General features: G+C 43.8%; 1 protein-coding gene across 2 annotated transcripts in view; it reads left to right on the top strand.

Annotated features, from left to right (window-relative positions):
* Nucleotides 1-5793: 5793 nt before the first annotated feature.
* NR6A1 (nuclear receptor subfamily 6 group A member 1) overlaps nucleotides 5794-17639 on the top strand; it is a 225979-nt gene continuing 214133 nt past the window's right edge. The window contains exon 1 of one of the 2 annotated variants that reach the window (XM_045082380.1): nucleotides 5794-6107. In XM_045082380.1, the coding sequence (XP_044938315.1) occupies nucleotides 6008-6107 (100 nt within the window). In that variant the 5' untranslated portion in view covers nucleotides 5794-6007. The remainder of the gene's footprint in view (nucleotides 6108-17639) is intronic. The other variant, XM_045082381.1, reaches the window with a different exon arrangement.

Here is a 17639-nt window from a genome sequence, read left to right as displayed (position 1 = left end):
CCGGGCCTCTGCGGGGCCTCTTCGCCATTGGGCGGCTCTCCGAAGGGCATCCCTGCGAGGACACAAAAAAGGGTCTTGTTCCCGAGTCCCTAGGAGCAGCGCGGCCAATAAGCGGAGCGCGGGGTCCCCCCGCGGGCGGAGGTCCTGCTCTGTGAGATGGGAGACCTTAGGTGTGTCCCTTCACCTCTTTGAGCCTCAGCTTCCTCATCTGTAAAATGGGAGAAATAGTGCTTTCCTTTTGGAGTGGTTGTAAAGTTCAGATGAGTCGTGTTTCCAAGGCAGGCGAGACTTAGAGCTCTCCCAACACTCAGACCCCGCCAGCTCTGCCTTTTTCACGGCTCAGCACTCCCCCCCACCCCCGCCGCCGCTTGTTTCTTTCCTCTTCCCTCCAAAATCCCGCCCGTGGACCCCCAACTCAACTTCAGGAGCTCCTGGCGTTTAAACACCCTTTCTCCACCCCATCCTCGGCAGGGAGAGCTCCATTTCTCCGGTTCCTAGGCTGCAAAACTTTTCAAATGGAGCCGCCTCCTGTCGTCACTCCTCAGGTTCCCTGCTCCTCCCCTCGCTCCGGGGCTCTTCGATCTCACTTGGGAGGTGGCTCGTGGAGGGCCCCCGGAGCTCCTGTACCGCACCCAAGGCGGCACCTCTTTACCCTCCCAGAATCGACGGCTCTGGATCATGCCTCCTTCTTAAACCCTCTCCTCTCTGGGTTTCTTTCTGATTCCCCGAATTATCTTATTATTTTTTTTTTCCCCATTCAACAAGTATTTATGGAGTGCCTAGTAAATGCCCTTCCTTACCGCTACTCTCAAGAACTTCCCCCTCGTGCATATCCCCTCCCCTGCACCTTTTCTTCATAGAATTTATCACCCCATGAAACTTTCTAGCTGGTATGTGTGTTTCCTTGCATCCTTTATGCCTTCCCTTGTGGGAGAGACATAAATCAACAGTGCACAGACCTTACCCACGAGCAGCTAGCTGAGCGGTCTGGCAGCGTGGCCCCAGGACCAGCAGCCTCAGCATCACCTGGGAACTTAGAAATGCAAGTTCTCAGGCCCTAACCCAGATCTCGGGAAGCAAAAACTTTAGGGATGGGGCCCGGCAATCTGTTTTAATAAGTCCTCCAGAGGATTTATAATTTGGAACTACCGGATTAATACAAGGTCTGGTGCTCTTGGACTCTGAGCTGTGACAAGTCACGTGTGGCCAGTATTCAGTACAGATTAGCTTCTTTCAAGACTAGAGATCAGGGGATGTGTCAAAACCAGGGCTGGATTAGTATAAAACATGAATGTGCTGCTTTTTGTGTTTTGTTTTAAAATATTTTATTTATTTGAGACAGGGGGTGGGGAAGAGGGAAAAGCAGACCCCCTACTGATATGGGGGTTCTATCCCAGGATTCTGGGATCCTGACCAGAGCCAAAGGCAGAAGCTTAACCGACTTAGCCACCCAGGTGCCCCTGGTGTGTGGTCTTATGTGCACAGACTATTTGTGAATGGACACACTATAAACCAGTATGGTGGTTATTGCTCAGGAGGGAAATCAGTTTTGGGGAATCAGAGTAAGGAGAAAGGTTTACTTTTCGTTGAATACTTTTTTTGCATCTGGGAATTTTGTAATGCACGTCTTAGCTATTCAAATAATAGACTAAATGTACTGAAAGCACAGGGGTTCTCTTTCCTAGCCTGGTTCTGGCTCTCTGGCTAGCTTTGGAAGAAGTCCACTGTCGCCCCAAACTCTGCCCTCTGCTGGCTGCTCCATAAGAGAGCCCCAAGGTCTCTGCTTTCCTTCTTTTCACCATTCTCTCCTGCCCCTCTTTCCCTCAGCAGGCTCCAGTTACAATGGATTCTCTCAGTTCCCCCTTGGCCGTGGGACCTTTGCATATGCTGTTCCTTCCTCCTGAAACTGTCTCTCTGCTCAATCTCACTTACTCCTACTCATTCTTTCCATCTTATTTCAATGTTCCTTTTCCCAGAAAGCCTCCCTGATCATCACCCCCAACCGAAATGAACCCTGTCACACATTCCCGCAGCACCAGGAACTTCTAGGTGTGTTGTCAGTTGTAGAACTTATGTGCACTTGTGGGTTTGTATGGTTATTTGATTTGATTAGTGTCTGACTACACCACCCATGATGGGGCTCAAACCTGCTTTGTTCTTTTCTTCTTTTTTTAAAACCTGCTTTGTTCTTTCTTTCTTTCTTTTTATTTTTTTATTTTTTTAAAGATTTTATTTATTTATTTGACAGAGAGAGATCACAAGTAGGCAGAGAGGCAGGCAGAGAGAGAGAGAGGAGGAAGCAGGCTCCCTGCCGAGCAGAGAGCCCAATGCGGGACTCGATTCCAGGACCCTGAGATCATGACCTGAGCTGAAGGCAGCGGCTTAACCCACTGAGCCACCCAGGCGCCCATTCTTTCTTTCTTTTTAAAAAGATTTTATTTATTTATTTGACAGACAGAGATCACAAGTAGGCAGAGAGGCAGGCAGGAGAGAGGAGGAAGCAGGCTCCCTGAGGAGCAGAGAGCCCGATGCGGGGCTCGATCCCAGGACCCTGGGATCATGACCTGAGCTGAAGGCAGAGGCTTTAACCCACTGAGCCACCCAGGTGTCCCTAAACCTGCTTTGTTCTTAACTGTCTCCCTGTTTTGTCCTGTTCCTCTGTCTGCCTCTGGCCTCAGGACAACTCCCCTGAAGATCTCTCCATATCCTTACATACTTTCCTTCCCAGCTCTTCTGTTAGGACTTCTGCACATGATGGGAATCTTTTCCATCTGTCCTTCCGAGCCTGTTTCCTCATTCATAAATTGAGGTAAAGTACTGACTTCTCAGGATTGTTGGGGGTGGGTAGGGAACACTGCAGGGAAAAGATTTCATCATAGGTGCCGGCCACATGGTAGCTGCCTACCTTATAGGACTCTGTATGTTTAGGACAGTGGCTGAGGTCTCAGCACATTGTCATTTCCCTCACCTTTCTCAGTCTCAACGTAGTTGACTTTTCCCAAGGGGCATTTTCAGAGAAGGGGTGAATGGGAATTAGGATCCTCTTTAACATAACAGGTCCCATTTATTAGGCCAGGCCTTATATTATCTGCTTTGCATGCATCATGTTAATTCTCATAACAATCGCGTGAAGAAGCGACTATTATTTTCTCTCCCTTGCCTTATAAACCAGGACTTTGAGGCTCAGAAGTAACACGCCCAAGGTCACAGTTATTAAGTAGAAAAGTCTGATCTGTTTTATTCATCCTTTCGTCCACTTAGTAATTATTTATTGAGTGTCTATTATGTTCAGGCTCTGTGCTCAGCAGCTGGGGTTATAATGATGAAGGAGTGAAGAAAGGGATTTGACTAGTCAGATCTAGAAAAGCTTTTAGGAGAAAGTGGCAACAAAGCTGGAGTCTGAAGGAGGAGGATAAGTTGCTTCGAAGGGCTGAGTTTTTGGTGAACTTTTTGGCCCCATCTTTGAGGGTTAACTTAGAATATGTCCACCACTGAAACCCCAGGCCTTCAGGTTTCTGCAGTGCCACTTAACCTCTGATTGGATGTCCAGGGAAAGGGAACTCATTACCTCCAGAGGACTGAGATAAAAAGGGAAGTTCTGAGGGTGCCTGGGTGGCTCAGTCAGTTAGGCATCTGCCTTTGGCTACAGTTGTGATCCCAGGGTCCCGGGATTGAGCCCCAGATTGGGCTTCCTGCTCTGTGGGGAGGCTGCTTCTCCCTCTCCTTTTGCCTGCTCTTCTCCTTGCTTGTGCTCTGTCAAAAAAACAAAAACCAGGGGCACCTGGGTGGCTCAGTGGGTTGGAACCTCTGCCTTTGGCTCGGGTCATGGTCTCGGGTTCCTGGGATCCGGCCCGCATAGGGCTCTCTGCTTCCCCCCCCCACCCCCTGCCTGCCTCTCTGCCTACTTGTGATCTCTGTCTGTCAAAAATAAATAAATAAAATCTTTCAAAAAACCCCCCAAAAAAACAAAACTCAAAAAGCAACTTAAAAAAAGAGAGAGAGAGAGATAGAAAAAGAAAGGGAAGTTCTGGAAGGCCTAGGAAAGCCAAATGTCCCAACGTATTTTAGAACCCAGGACTAAGAGTGTGACCCAGAGGATCCATGTCTCTGCCCCCTTCCCACTCACACCACACTAAAGGCTCTTTTCCCCCCTTCAGGGCTGAGGAATGCTAGTAGGGAAGCAATTAGCTCAACAGAGCTATAAGAGAACACAGAGTGGATCTAGATGTCCCCTTGTGGGAAGTATTTAAAAACATGTCCCTAAGGATATATTTGAACAGGATCTTAAAAATGAATAGGAGTTTGGGAGTGGGTTGGATGAAGCCAGCCAGAGCTCCAGCTTGAAGGAGCCAAGGTTCAGACTCTGATGTCTGATGCACTAGGTTTGGAATCCCCGTTACTGCTGGGTCACTTCATCAGTGTATCATAGAGACAATATAGGAGCTACCTCATAGAGCAGGTGCAAGGTTTAGACAACATAGCATTCATGTAAATCTCTCAGAAAAGTGGTCAACACTTTCCTGATTAAAGATACAATACAGGTTAACCAATGAAGGTAACACCTTCAAAGTGCAAGGAAGCGTTGCAAAACGTCCTGTGTAGCAGGGGAGGAAGGGGGTGTGATGAGAACTGTGGGCAGGGCTCAGCCCAGGCAGGGGTGTGAATGCCAGGATAAGCAGGGAATGAGAGACGAGCCATTGGTTTGGTAGGGTGGGGTGAGGAAGGGGCAGCCATGAGGAAGCTGTGGCATGACCCGGCAGGGGAGAGGCGGGCAAAGCAAGAGTTCTTGTTCCTTGTCTTCAAGCAGGTCAGGTAGAGCTTAGTTAGACCTGGGGTGGCAGCAAGTCCTTCCCTAGGAGTGTCGCCCAAGGCTGATGCCCCGGCAGGCCCAGAGGCTGGTGGCCGCGCGCCACCTGGTGGCTGCAGAAGTTAGGCTCGGTTGGGAGCAGGGGAGACCGCAAAAGCCGCATTTTTCTCTGGGAAACTGAGGCGGCGGGGCGGGGGGGTGGGATAGGGTGGGGTTTGCGATCTTTCGATTGGACTTCGTCCCTATTCTCACCCCATTTTACAGATAAGATAACCAAGGAGAAGGGAAGGTGAACAAGGCTGGGTAAAGAGTTTCTCATGCGGGGGGCTTCAAGACACCAGGAGTCAGGAGCCTGAGAGTTTCTTTAATGGCATCAATGGCCTGGAGCTTTATTTTCCATTCTGTTGGGCAGGGGGAAAATGAAAGAGGAGGGGGAAAATGAAAGAGGAGGAAGAGAAACCGTTGTCTTTCCCGCCCACCCGGAGGTAAAAGGCTTTTAAGAGTACCCCGGAAAGGAGAGTTTTATAGATTCCATTTGCATACGAACGTAGTCACCTGGAGTTAAACTCCGGCCCTTTAATCTCTGGTCCAATTTGTCCTGAAGCCGCGGAGGAAGTCCCTCGTGAATACCTCAAAGCTCCGCCCCCTCTAGTCCCCGCCCACAGGGCTGGGCTTCATTGCACGTGCTCAACCAGCTCCTTCCCGATCCGCCCCTAGGAAAGACTCATTGTCTATGAGGGGGGATACGGGGAGTCGCAGGGTACTTTGATCTTGGAAAAATCAAATAAAGAGAAGGTCCTGAAGTAATCTTTGTTAAATTTTTATCAGAAGTTCTTATCTCGGTTGGTGACACTGACAGGCCTTAGCCATCACTTCTCAGGTCTGCTTATTCTTCTTCCCACCCCTTCAATTAGTGGGGTCCCGCGTGGCCGGCCTCGCCCGGCGGACTTCAATTCCCAGAGTGCCCGTCGGGCCCGTGCGTGGCAGCGGCGCGTGACGTCGGGGGAGGGAGCTGGCCAGTGCTGAGGGGGCGCGGCGCGGAGGGGCGCGGAGCCGGGCGGCTCGGGGCCCAGAGAGCGCCGCGGCCGGGATTCCGCCGGCCCCTGACAGCCCCCTCCCCCCGGCGAACGACGACGACGAGGACGAGGGCGCCGGTCATGGCGGAGCAGCGAACCGAGCGCGGGCCCTGAGCACCACCGCATGGAGCGGGACGAACGGCCGCCTAGCGGAGGGGGAGGCGGCGGGGGCTCGGCGGGGTTCCTAGAGCCGCCCGCCGCGCTCCCTCCGCCGCCGCGCAACGGTGGGTGAGGGGCGTGCGGAACCCGGGCCCAGGAAGAAGCGATCGCCTGTCCCTTGCCCCCGGGGTTCTTTTCCTCTCAGCCGACTCTCTGGAAAGCCGCAGCGGCTCTGGGTCCCCTCAGCGTGGACCTTCACCCCGGTCCCCTTAGTTGCGGACCCTCCCTCACCTCCCCCGTGCTCCTGAGTGTGGACCCTCCCCCTCCTTCCCGGTTCCCCTCAGTGCGGACCCTCCCCCTGCCCGGTTCCTTCAACCCGGACCTTCGTTTCCCCCTCCCCCCTGTCCCTTCTTCACAGGCCTCCCCTCCCCCCGTCCCCTGTGCGCGAATCCTCCTCCCTCCCCCCAGGTCCCCTCAGCGCTGAGCCCTCCCCATCCCCTGGGTCCCTTCAGCTTGGACCTTCGGCGGCCCCCCCACCTCGCGTCCCGTCAGTGGGGGTTTCCCTCCCCCTCGGGTCCCCTGTGCTCAGAGCTTCCCCTTTCTCCCCTCGGAGGGTCCCTTCAGCGCCCTCCTCTCCCCTCCCCCCGTCCCCTCGGCTCCTTCCCACGCGGGTGCCCCCTCCCTCCGCGAACGCCACACCCTCGTCCTAGTCGTTCTCTGCCCTCACCTTTCTGGAGCCGCTTTCCTACTCTGCAGTCCCGCGCTTCCCCTGCCACCCCCGTATGCACCGCGAGCCTCCATCTCTGCCCCGACCCCCAGTTCGTTAGCTCCCGGCTCAGCGCTTCCTTTTCGGATCTTTCGGTGCCTGCTCCACACCCCATTCCTCTGCTCCTGCCTCCGTCGTACTCAGCCCCCTTCTCTGCAGGCTCAGCTCCCTGGCCCGACCGGGGGCTCGGGACACCTGCCTCTTCCCTCCCTCCAGCGGCCCGTCTGGGTCCGCGCCTTCCCATGCTCAGTTCTCCCCTTTCCTTTCGCGGTCCGGGACCCGGGCGCTGAGAATTCCTCACCTGGCCCGGCCCTTCCTCCGGCTCTCCCCCTGCCCCCACGTCCGGGCCAAGTCCTCGGGTTCCTCCGGGACGACTTGCCTTCTCCACCCCCCCCCCCGCCCCCAACTCCCTTCCTCTGCGGGGTGTTTTATTTGTATCTGTTTGATATTTTCCCCCCTCGGTGTTTGCCGCGGAATGTTTTTATTGGTAACGTGTAAGGAGCTTTTGTGAGGTCGTAAAAGGTGAACTTTTGAACTTGGAAAGCGCCCTGGAGCAATTAGCGCAGGCGATAGCCCCGGGAGGCCTGCATTACAAAGGGTGCTCGTACAGGCGGGCAAACGCTCCGGCTGCTAACCCGATTTATTTATTTATTTGCCCTGCCTTCCACCTTTCACATCTCCTCATTTCCGAATAAAGGGCAGGCTCTCAGAGATCAGCGCCTCCTCCCCTCTCTGCGCCATAAACTCGCAATTCTCTGAAAGATCTAGGACCGAACAGTGTCTAACAAGTAACAGATTTCAAATTGAATGCAAACACCCGGGACAGTTAGGAGGCACTAAAAATTAATTGCTTCAGTAAGAAGTTTCTCAATCAGGACAGTGACCGGGCAGGTGTGAAAAAAGTAACCTGAAAATAGGTCATTTAGGCGCTCAATTGTGGAATGAATGAGGAGCTACGGAAGGAGAGAGATTTGGGGGTTAATCTGCGCCTTCGTGTACTTATAAACTCATCAGACATTTACTGCCAATTCAGTAGATCTGGTATTTTTACCAGTTAAGGGAAAAGTTGGTTTAGCAGAGAGCCTGGTTAATTTCACTTGATGTTGCTGACCAAGTAGTGGTATGTTTTAAAAGCTCTTGTCCTTTTTTAAGATGTATGTGATGTGTGGTATCTGGGTGGCTGGCAGTCCCCCGGGATGTCTTTGGAGAATAATTTCTGAATGTGAACATGTTTGAGATCAATAAAATCCCGTGTCACAAAGGAGGAGGCTGGAATCCATCGAGGGTAGAAGACAGTATGGTAGGAACAAAGGATTTCTTTAAGGCTTTTGACTTTTTAAGCTTTTTAAACAGAGATTTCTTTTGATATTGATGTATGAACGTTGTAAATCCTGATCTAAAATTTATGATGCTGATTTTTTTTTTTTTACCCAATTTACATCTATCTTATAGCCCATATTAAGGGCATATATTTTCATAATGTCTTTCTACGTGTGTTTACTTCCTGTACCCACCTGTGCCTAATATGTAGATGATCGATTTTAGTGCAGACATTACTTTCAGTTCTACTTGAGAATGTTGTAAGGGAAGCCTAGGAACTGCATTTGCTATTAATTATTCATTAGTACATTTTAAAGAACTCAATGGTAATTTTAACTCTTAATCAAATTTCCCATTCATAGTCTCATTTCCTCAATTGGTCAGAACCATTTAAAAGAATGTTATTGAACATTCCATTTAGACCAGGCTGGCTTTAATATTTTACATGAGTCCATTTTAGTGCTACAAATATTCCTTTTTCTTGAAAACACAGTGGGACTTTGGGCAGTTTGATAGGGCTTAAAAGAAAATACACGAAACATTAGACTGTTATGGGATGTTTTATTTTTCAGTGTAATAATGAGTATTTTGTAGTGTTTTACAATTTATGTTCATTATCTATTGTAATTTAACATGCTTACAATAGAATTAACAGAATAGAAAAAAAAAGTTTACCTTTGAAATGGTGGGGACTTTTTTTCCCCGCTTTTATACTTATTAATATTTTCCTCCAAAAGTAAGTGAAACTGCTTAAGTTCTAAGCAGAGTAAATAAATTCTCCTGGCTTTTTAACCTAATGACTGATTTCCATTTTGCATGAAATATTTGCAGTGGTTAGCTATCTAGATAGGAGGTCTTTCGGTTTGTGTCATGAAGAAATAAACTGGAGGTGGAATTTTAGAAATGTTTTCCTGCCGGAAATGCCATTAATGCTGAATTTACAGTCTTTTAGATGTTTTTTATTATTCTATCAGAACAGTTGCTAGCCTTTTGATGCACCATCACCCTTTCAGGAATTTCATGTACTGGTTGCGCTAGGTATTTTCAGTTGTTGCTCTAGGTTTTCATAACACGAACTCATTTAGTCATAATAGAAGACTGCTCTCTTTTTGGGGTTTCAAAGGAGGAGGATTTGAGGAAGTATATGCTGACTATTAGGTTTGTTGTATTTTAATAGAATGAAGTAGTCTTTTCGATATTTTAAGTAAAAGGAAGGTTATAAGTCATTACCAGTAATTAAAAGCATGTTTTGTGTAACTATACTTTGGAGGAAATGAGGAGAAATTCGCTAATAATTTGACGCCTTTTTCCTTCTATGAGCGTGTCATGCAAATCTGAAAATATCTGAAAAATATCAGATATTTTCCATGACAGTTTAACATTTAGTTCTGTGACTTTAAAAGTTAATTCTGAGTCACCTCAGAGTTTTCTACTTTCATTTAAAAAAACAAAAACAAAAACATGCTGTGGTTCTGTTTTATACGAAGGGCACACAGGAATTTTTTAGTAAGTTCTTTGACCTCCAAAGAACACTGAAAGGCTACAAAGAATAAACAGGTTCACTGCTGATTTTTGAGCAGCTGAGGTGTGAGATGACCACATTTCTGATATCAGGTTTACCATCAAAATCTTTGTTAGCATTTCTGTTTCTTGTAATGAAAAGATCATGAAATCCTTCATAATCTATAAATTATTCTGAATTACATAGGAAAAAGGTGTGTGGTGTGTGTGCATTGGCATGTGAAAGGAAGTTAGATGGGGAGGAGGAGGGAGAGCTAAGCGGGGAAAGAAAACCTGGTAGATTTGCTAAACTATGGCCAAATCTTGCCTTTCCGTATTTTATTCATAACTTCTTGGTTTTTCTTTTTTTCCCCCTTTTCCTGTGGGGCAAAGGTAAAAAACAAGCCTTAGATTAAAATACCTAATTTTAGGTTAGGGGAGAATAGGGTTTAGAAATGCCAACTGCTAGCATGATATTGATAAAGAAGTTTTTTATGCCACTTGTGTTTGTTGTGCAAGTTGCCTTAAATTGCTAATGAATGTTTGTATGTTTGGGGGCCTGGGGCTGTGTTAGTGTGTTTCATCTTGTAATTAAGACACCATCACTTAAACTTTTTATAACTAGATAGATATTTATTGGTTTGTGTTGAATAAGTTGGTCCGTTGGTGAATTTTGTTCAGATCACAACCTCTGGCTTCAGAATTTCAAAAGCCAGGAAACTTAGTTTTCAACAAGCTCACTTAGATCTCTTCGGGGTTTTGTCATAATTTTTAGTTCTTATATTTACCTTTGTGTTCTAGCCAAGTTAAAGGACACTTTCTGTTTAAGTATTTGTTTCCATATAGGTTGAAGGCTAAATTCAAGAGGATGCCTTTTAAGAGTAAATTCTATATTCTTGGTCATATCTATTCTTTTTTTTTTTTAAAGTAGGACAATAAAAATACCTTATTTTGTGTGAACCAATCACTTTATATGTGAAAATGAGTCACAGTCAAAAAAATTAAAGTTCTGAATCAAAAGATAAAATTTGCGTTCCTGCACAAAAACCAAATTGTGCTTGAAACAATTTTAACAGAAGTAGCTACTGAATCCCATGCAAATACTTAGTTCTTTGCAGTGCTTTGAAAGTATTTCCAAAACCAAGACATTGTAAGAGAGTGTTTTTTGTTTCAAACTTTTGTATTCTTTTTTTGATTCAAACTGGCATTTTTAAGGTCAGCTTTTTCCCTGGCTCAGGTAATTTCTTAAGGGTTTACGAATGCTTTTGGTTGATAACTAGAGTTCAGAAATACCAGAATTATTGAAAGTCGGCAAGAAGTCCTGAGCAGGTAATTGATTTTCGGTGCTGAGTCGTGTTAGAGCCAAAGTTGCAGATTCCTCTTAGCTTAGCCTAAAAAGAAAAAAAAAAAAAACCCAAACTCTCCAAAAAACAAAAAAACCCCTCTGGGTGTAACTTTGATATATACAGTAGTACTACAATCAAGCCCAGTATTTATTGCTTGTTTTCCAACATGGCTTGTCTTTGCGAAAAAGATAAGGCTGTCAGACTACAGATAATGAAAATTAGGAGGAGACCATTGTGAGATGTCTTATTGCTTGCTTTTCAGTGTGGTTTAGAACTAACTGTAAAAGAGAGAACTTTGTTTGAAAGAATAAGATATTTCCGACTTTATTTTGTCCTTCCCTTATTACCTGCTATTAAATAGCAGTCTGTGTAGAACACCTTCTCAAGAAAACAGTTTTTTGCTAGTTATGATTATTTAAATAAGACTTCACTAGGTAACCCGGTAATTCTAATTAACAGTGATTTAGTTGGGGAGCTAACCAGGATTTCCTCAGCTGGCTGCTGGGGAGCTGAATTACTTTTTTCCCCACCCCCAGCTACACCAAATCTTTTGATCCCTAAGCTACAGTGGTTGTCATTTGAGAATGCAAACTGAGAGAAAATATGTTCTGAAGTTAGCCTACTTTGAGGCTTCACTTGCATTTTTGAATTTTTGTTTTTGAAAAAATGGGGATAATTGGACTTTCAAAATTTGTCTTGGATGGAGCAAATTCTCATGTCTCAGTAGAAAATTCCTTAAAAATACATTTCTTTAAGAATTTTGGGGTTGTTTTAATACTGACAGTCACTATTTCAAAAGAAATTCTTCTAATTAGAAATTCACAGGAGACATTTAAGCATTTGAGTTTCTTTAGAAATGAATGGGTATTGGGGAAAATGAGCCTTTATACAGCGGAAAAATTTTCATACAAGGTAGTTTGTGGTTTCTCTATCACTATTATAAGTTCAAATAAAGAATCAAAAATTCTTATGTCATACCAAATAAACTCTATAGTTTATTACATTAAGAGTTAACTTAAAATATATTCAAATAATGAGGTCTTTGGATCCTAATTGCAAACTGTACACCCTTCAGTTGTTTATATCAGAGAAGCTATTCAAGCATAAACCACAGATGGCAGTAGTAGCATATTTTTCTATTTTCTGGAGGGATTCTTGCTTTTAAGTTGGTGTCAATTCTGTGCGCACTGTTGATAAGTCAGCTGGCAAGTGTAATGTTTCCAAAACCCAATTCCCTAGGCAGCAACATGTAATGTATTCCAGAAACAAATCCGAGCATTTGATTTGAAGATACACTCTGTGGGTGGTTGGAACCAGAATAGTGACTTTGTTGAAGGGGGAAATTATAAGAACAAGTTGTTAATAATAATGATAGAGGGCATTGTTTGAGTAACAAACACATTGGAACTGTGACTATGGTATTAGCAAAAGATATATTAACCCTAGATATTTGCTTGAACAACTATTTGCATTGGAAACAATTCACAATTCATTTAAAAAGTACTCCAGAATCATAATTTTGAGAGAAGTGCACAACTAAATTCCTTATGTGGGAGAGATAACTAGCCTTCTCAGCTTTTATATGTAACCTAATACATTTCATAGTATCATGGAATTCTAGATCTGTCTATAAGAGCATTTCAGAGGTCTATGAGTGGGTTCTGCTTGCTCTTCTAGTTAGTCACTATAGCATCAAGATTCCTGTGTTGTTAATTTTCTCCTTTAAAACACCGCTTGAAAAGGACATAATTGATTAACCAAATTTTTAAAACTACTGTGATATTCCCTTTGAATCCAAAGGAAACAGAGGTATAATCATAGTTTAAGACTTGGGAAGCATTTCATTAACAAATCTGTGCCAAAATGAAGGACAGGCTGATTTCATTGAAGGGAACTGCCTTATCCTATATTTAGTTTTCATTAAAATAATTAATTTTATGTAACTCATGCATTTATTTCAATCTTGAAGCTGTGTCATTTTGGAAGCATTAAAAATTAAGTCTCGTTACCCATTTTTGTTAACGTCTTAGAGATCAAATGCAATGTTCTTTGTATCACAGTTAACTCTAACTTAATTCAATTTAGTTTTTCTCAGAAAAAAAAAGACACGACACTTTTATGAAGTCTTACACATTTTTTATCCTGCTTCCTCATCTCTTGCCTTTTAAAATTTATAAAAGAGTAATGACAGTACTCAGTTGGATTGTATTATTTTCTATCATTCATCATTTGTTGATCGTTGGTTACTGGATTGTTTTAGATGTAATTTCTTCCCATTCATTGAGTCCTTAACTTCGTTATCTATATTATCTAAACCAGTGGTTGTCAAAGGTGTTTCAAGCACTTCTGGGAGAGTCCCTGAGACTCTTTCAAGAGGTTCTTGAGGTCAGAGCTACTTTTATTGTAATATTGGCATTATTTGCCTTTTTCACCTTGTTGACATTTGTACTGATGTTGCAAAAACAATGGTGGTTGAAAACTGTTTGCACCTTAGACGAAATCAAGGCACAAATACACTGTACGAGTAGTCATTGTATTGTCACCTCCATGCACTTGTGTTTTTTTATTTTTTAAAGATTTTATTATTTATTTGACAGAGGGAGCGAGAGAGCACAAGCGGGGGGAGTGATGGAGAGAGGGGGAGAGACACAGGCTCCCCACTGAGAAGGGAGCCTGATGAGGGGCTCCATCCCAGGATCAGGACCCAAGCCGAAGGCAGACGATTAGCCGTCTGATAAACGCAGGTGCCCCATGCAGTTGCATTTTTTTTAAAAGCATTTCACCTAAGTCTGACTTTGATGAAGGGGTAAAAATGATTAATGTTATTAAATCTTGACCCTTCAGTACACATGTTTTTGATACTCCATTGAGGAAATGGCAAGTAGGCAAGTACACACAAAGAATTTCGACTGCGTACCAAAAGAGAGTACTTGTTTTTTTTTTTTTTTTAAAGATTTTATTTATTTGCCAGAGATAGAGAGAGAGAGTACACACAAGCAGGCAGAGGGGCAGGCAGAGGCAGCGAGAGAAGGAGGCTCCCTGCCGAGCAAGGAGCCCCATTCAGGACTCGATTCCAGGACCTTGGGATCATAACCTGAGCCGAAGGCAGCGGCTTAACCAACTGAGCCACCCAGGTGTCCCCAGAGTACTTGTTATAAGGAAAAGTGCTTGTGCAGTTACGTTGTAAGCTGAACCAGTAGCTGCTTTTTTTAGTGGAACACTGTTTTCACTTGAAAGAGCAGTTGACAAACTATGGTTTATTTGGACTTACGTATTTGGCAGTCCATTCTTTTGGAAAACGAACAGTGAACTTGTTACATCAAGGAAAACTGACAGTATTTGTTGCTGGTGAGTAAAATCTGACCTTTCAGATGGCAATTGGAATTTTGGAAAACTTATGCCTACCACTTTGAGTTTGACAGCTACCCAGTATTTAAGGCCTTTTCTTTTCTCTTTTTTCTTTTTTTTTTTTTTTTTTAAGATTTTATTTATTTATTTGAGAGACAGAGATCAGGCAGAGGGGCAGGCGAGTCTGGGGGAGCAGGCTCTGTGCTGAGCAGAGAGCCCCATGTGGGGCTCAGTCCCAGGACCCTGGGATCATGACCTGAGCTGAAGGCAGAGGCTTTAACCCACTGAGCCACCCAGGTGCCCCTTAAGGCCTTTTCTGAAGAAGAAAAGTATCACTATTAACAAATTTGGTTTTATATTGATATTATATATAATGAAATGTGCTAATATTTTGAATATCATATTTCAGTGAAGGAATATTTTACAGGTCACTGGTGTGTACAGAATCATGTTCAAAGGTCGATAGACCAGTGGATTTTAAGTGACAGAATACACAAAGTTCATTGATACAGTTTTATATTTCACACTGAACTAACTTTTTTTTTTTTTTTAGAAGATTTACTTTAGCGAGAATATGGGGATGGGGTAAGGAATGGGCAGAGGGAGAGGGAGAGAGTGCCTTTAAAAAAATTTTTTTTTTAAAGATTTTATTTATTTGACAGAGAGACAGTGAGAGAGGGACCACAAGCAGGGGGAGTGGGAGAGGGAGAAGCAGGCTTCCCGCAGAGCAGGGAGCCTGATGCAGGGTTTGATCCCAGGACCCTGGGATCATGATCTGAGCCCAAGGCAGACACTTAACAGCTGAGACACTTAACACTCTCCCACGCGCCCCGGGAGAGAATGTCTAAGCAGCCTCCACGTAGAGCAGATGTAGGGCCCCTTCTCATGATCCTAAGATCACAATCTGAGCCAAAACCAAGAGTTGATTCTTAGCCGACTGTGCCACCCAGGCACCCCTCATACTGAACTAACCTTTAAGAAACTACTTCTAAGGGGCTCCTGGGTGTCTCAGTGGGTTAAAGCCTCTGCTTTCAGCTCAGGTCATGATCCCAGGGTCTTGGGTTCGAGAGCCCTTCATCAGGCTCTCTGCTCAGCAGGGAGCCTGCTTCCCCTCCCCTCTCTCTGCCTGCCTCTCTGCCTACTTGTGATCTCTGTCTGACAAATAAATAAAATCTTAAAAAAAAAAAAACTACTTCTAAAACATTTAACTGAGTTTTGGTGGATTATCAAAGAAAAATATCTACAATTATTTTATTTTTTTTAACAAAATTTTTTTTTTTTAATTTATTTATTTGATAGAGATCACATGTAGGCAGAGAGGCAGGCAGAGAGAGGAGGAAGCAGGCTCCCCACTGAGCGGAGAGCCCAATGCAGGCCGTGACCTGAGCCGAAAGCAGAGGATTTAACCTAGTGAGCCACCCAGGTGCCCACTATTTTAGTAAGCAAATACTTCTTCCTTTTCCAATCATAAATCTCAGGCGATATTTTCTGCCTATACTTCAACCAAAACATTTTATCACATTGTGATAAAATGCATATAGAAGAATCTAGCTGCCAGAATTAAGCCAGATGTTAAAGAGATTACCAAAAATACAAAACAATGCCATTCTTCTCACCAGTTTTTTTGTTGTAAAATAGTTATTTTTCATAAAAATGTTATTTAATGTGATGGGTTTGTTACTTTTAAATGAGTAGTCTTAAAATTTCTCAAGTTTTCTAGCATGATAAATGATCGATAGTTTTTACCCACATAAACATTAGCTCATGGAAGTCCTCAGTTATTTTGAAGAATGTAAAAGGGGTTCTGATCCCTCAGACCAAAACTATGTGAGAACTCTGTTATAAATGAATGAACCTAAGGTGTAAGAAAATGGTGACCTCACAAGATACTATTGTTAGTACTTTGTTACTTTGGGTTGTCCTTTCATTGCCTTTTTTTCCCCCCTCTGCAAAGGGACTGCAGAGAGGGGAAAAAAATGAAAGAGTTCATATTTTGAGTTTTCTTTGCTTGAGACTAAATGAAGTGTATCATAGTTCATCCTCACTGAGTTCTCTGATAAGGCTTTTGTTACCTGTTACATGAAACCTGTTGCTTAACTCTTAATTATCTGGTGGTAGAAATTTTCCAACAGAACCTGTTTCCTCACTAAGGGGAGGTTTTTAATTGTGGAAATAAATCTGTGACACACAAATACTTAATGAGTCATTCCTGTAAAAGTAGAATATTTATGTGGGATTTTAAAAGATCCTGTCTTGCTTTTTAAAACTTCCAAGAATAGCTTGCTTGTTTGCTTTCAGACAAGTTCAGCTTTCATTGACTCTTTTAAAGTTGTGATTTTGGCAATGTCATTTTGTAGATTGGTTTGCCTTTTAACGTGATTTTCACTGAGGGAAGTGGTAATAAAGCCTGTATAGAAGAAGTATCTCCTCTTCTGGTCTAAGAAAACCCTTTCCTAGTGTGAGTAACGTTTTAGTGTAAGTCAATTACTATGTTGTTAAAGAGTTAGGGATTTACTCCTAAGGGTAGTTGCTAGATAGAACACATTCTGTAGTGAGCTTGCTAGGAGAAGAAATGTCACATGACAATGTGAATAACAATAAGGAGTTACTGGATCAGAACTTAAGATGAAGCTTGGTGGGTGATGAAAGATCAGTGAGATGTTTGGACTTCCTTCCTTGAGAGCTCTGTAATTATCTTGTTCTTGGAGTTTCATGTAATGAACCTTTTAAAGCATTTTTGTATTATTCCCTCAGGGTTGCAGCTTAGTCGTAAAATACAAGTGTTTCCTTTTTCACTTTAATACTTAATTTCAAGTTTCACATGAAATTCTTAAATTCATGCTTCATCAATTGATTTGAATTGTTTTAATTACTAAAATTAATAACCGAGGCAGATTATTTTTTCTTCCATATTGCTTTACTCTTGAAATCTAACCTGTCAGGAGACTTCCTCTCTAGCCTTACAATCCTTCTTCCTTCAAAATCCCTTTTTAGCAGGATAATAAACCACCTGGGGGAACCCCCCACTGATATCTATTTAGAGGGCTTTGTTTTTTGGAAGTAGCAGTAGTTTTTGTCAGGAGAAAGGATTTTGGTTAGATGGTGTGAGAGGAAAAGAGCATGGACTCTGGAGTGTGGCAGAACAAAGATCACAGCTACGTGACTTTGCCACTTGACTTCTCTGAACTTTGGTGTTCTCATTTAGTAATTCTAGCAGTTAACATTTATATAGTAGTCTTTTTTAGAGATTTTATTTATTTATTTGAGAGAGAAAATGAGAGTATGAGAGGGGAGGGGTCAGAGGGAGAAGCAGACTCCCTGCTGAGCAGGGAGCCCAATGTGGGACTCGATCCTGAGACTCCAGTATCACGACCCGA

Source organism: Mustela putorius, unplaced genomic scaffold (genome assembly GCF_011764305.1).
Source record: "Mustela putorius furo isolate JIRA1106 unplaced genomic scaffold, ASM1176430v1.1 tig00000596_pilon_pilon_pilon, whole genome shotgun sequence".
Classification (NCBI taxonomy): domain Eukaryota; kingdom Metazoa; phylum Chordata; class Mammalia; order Carnivora; family Mustelidae; genus Mustela; species Mustela putorius.
This window is presented reverse-complemented; position numbering and strand designations above follow the sequence as displayed.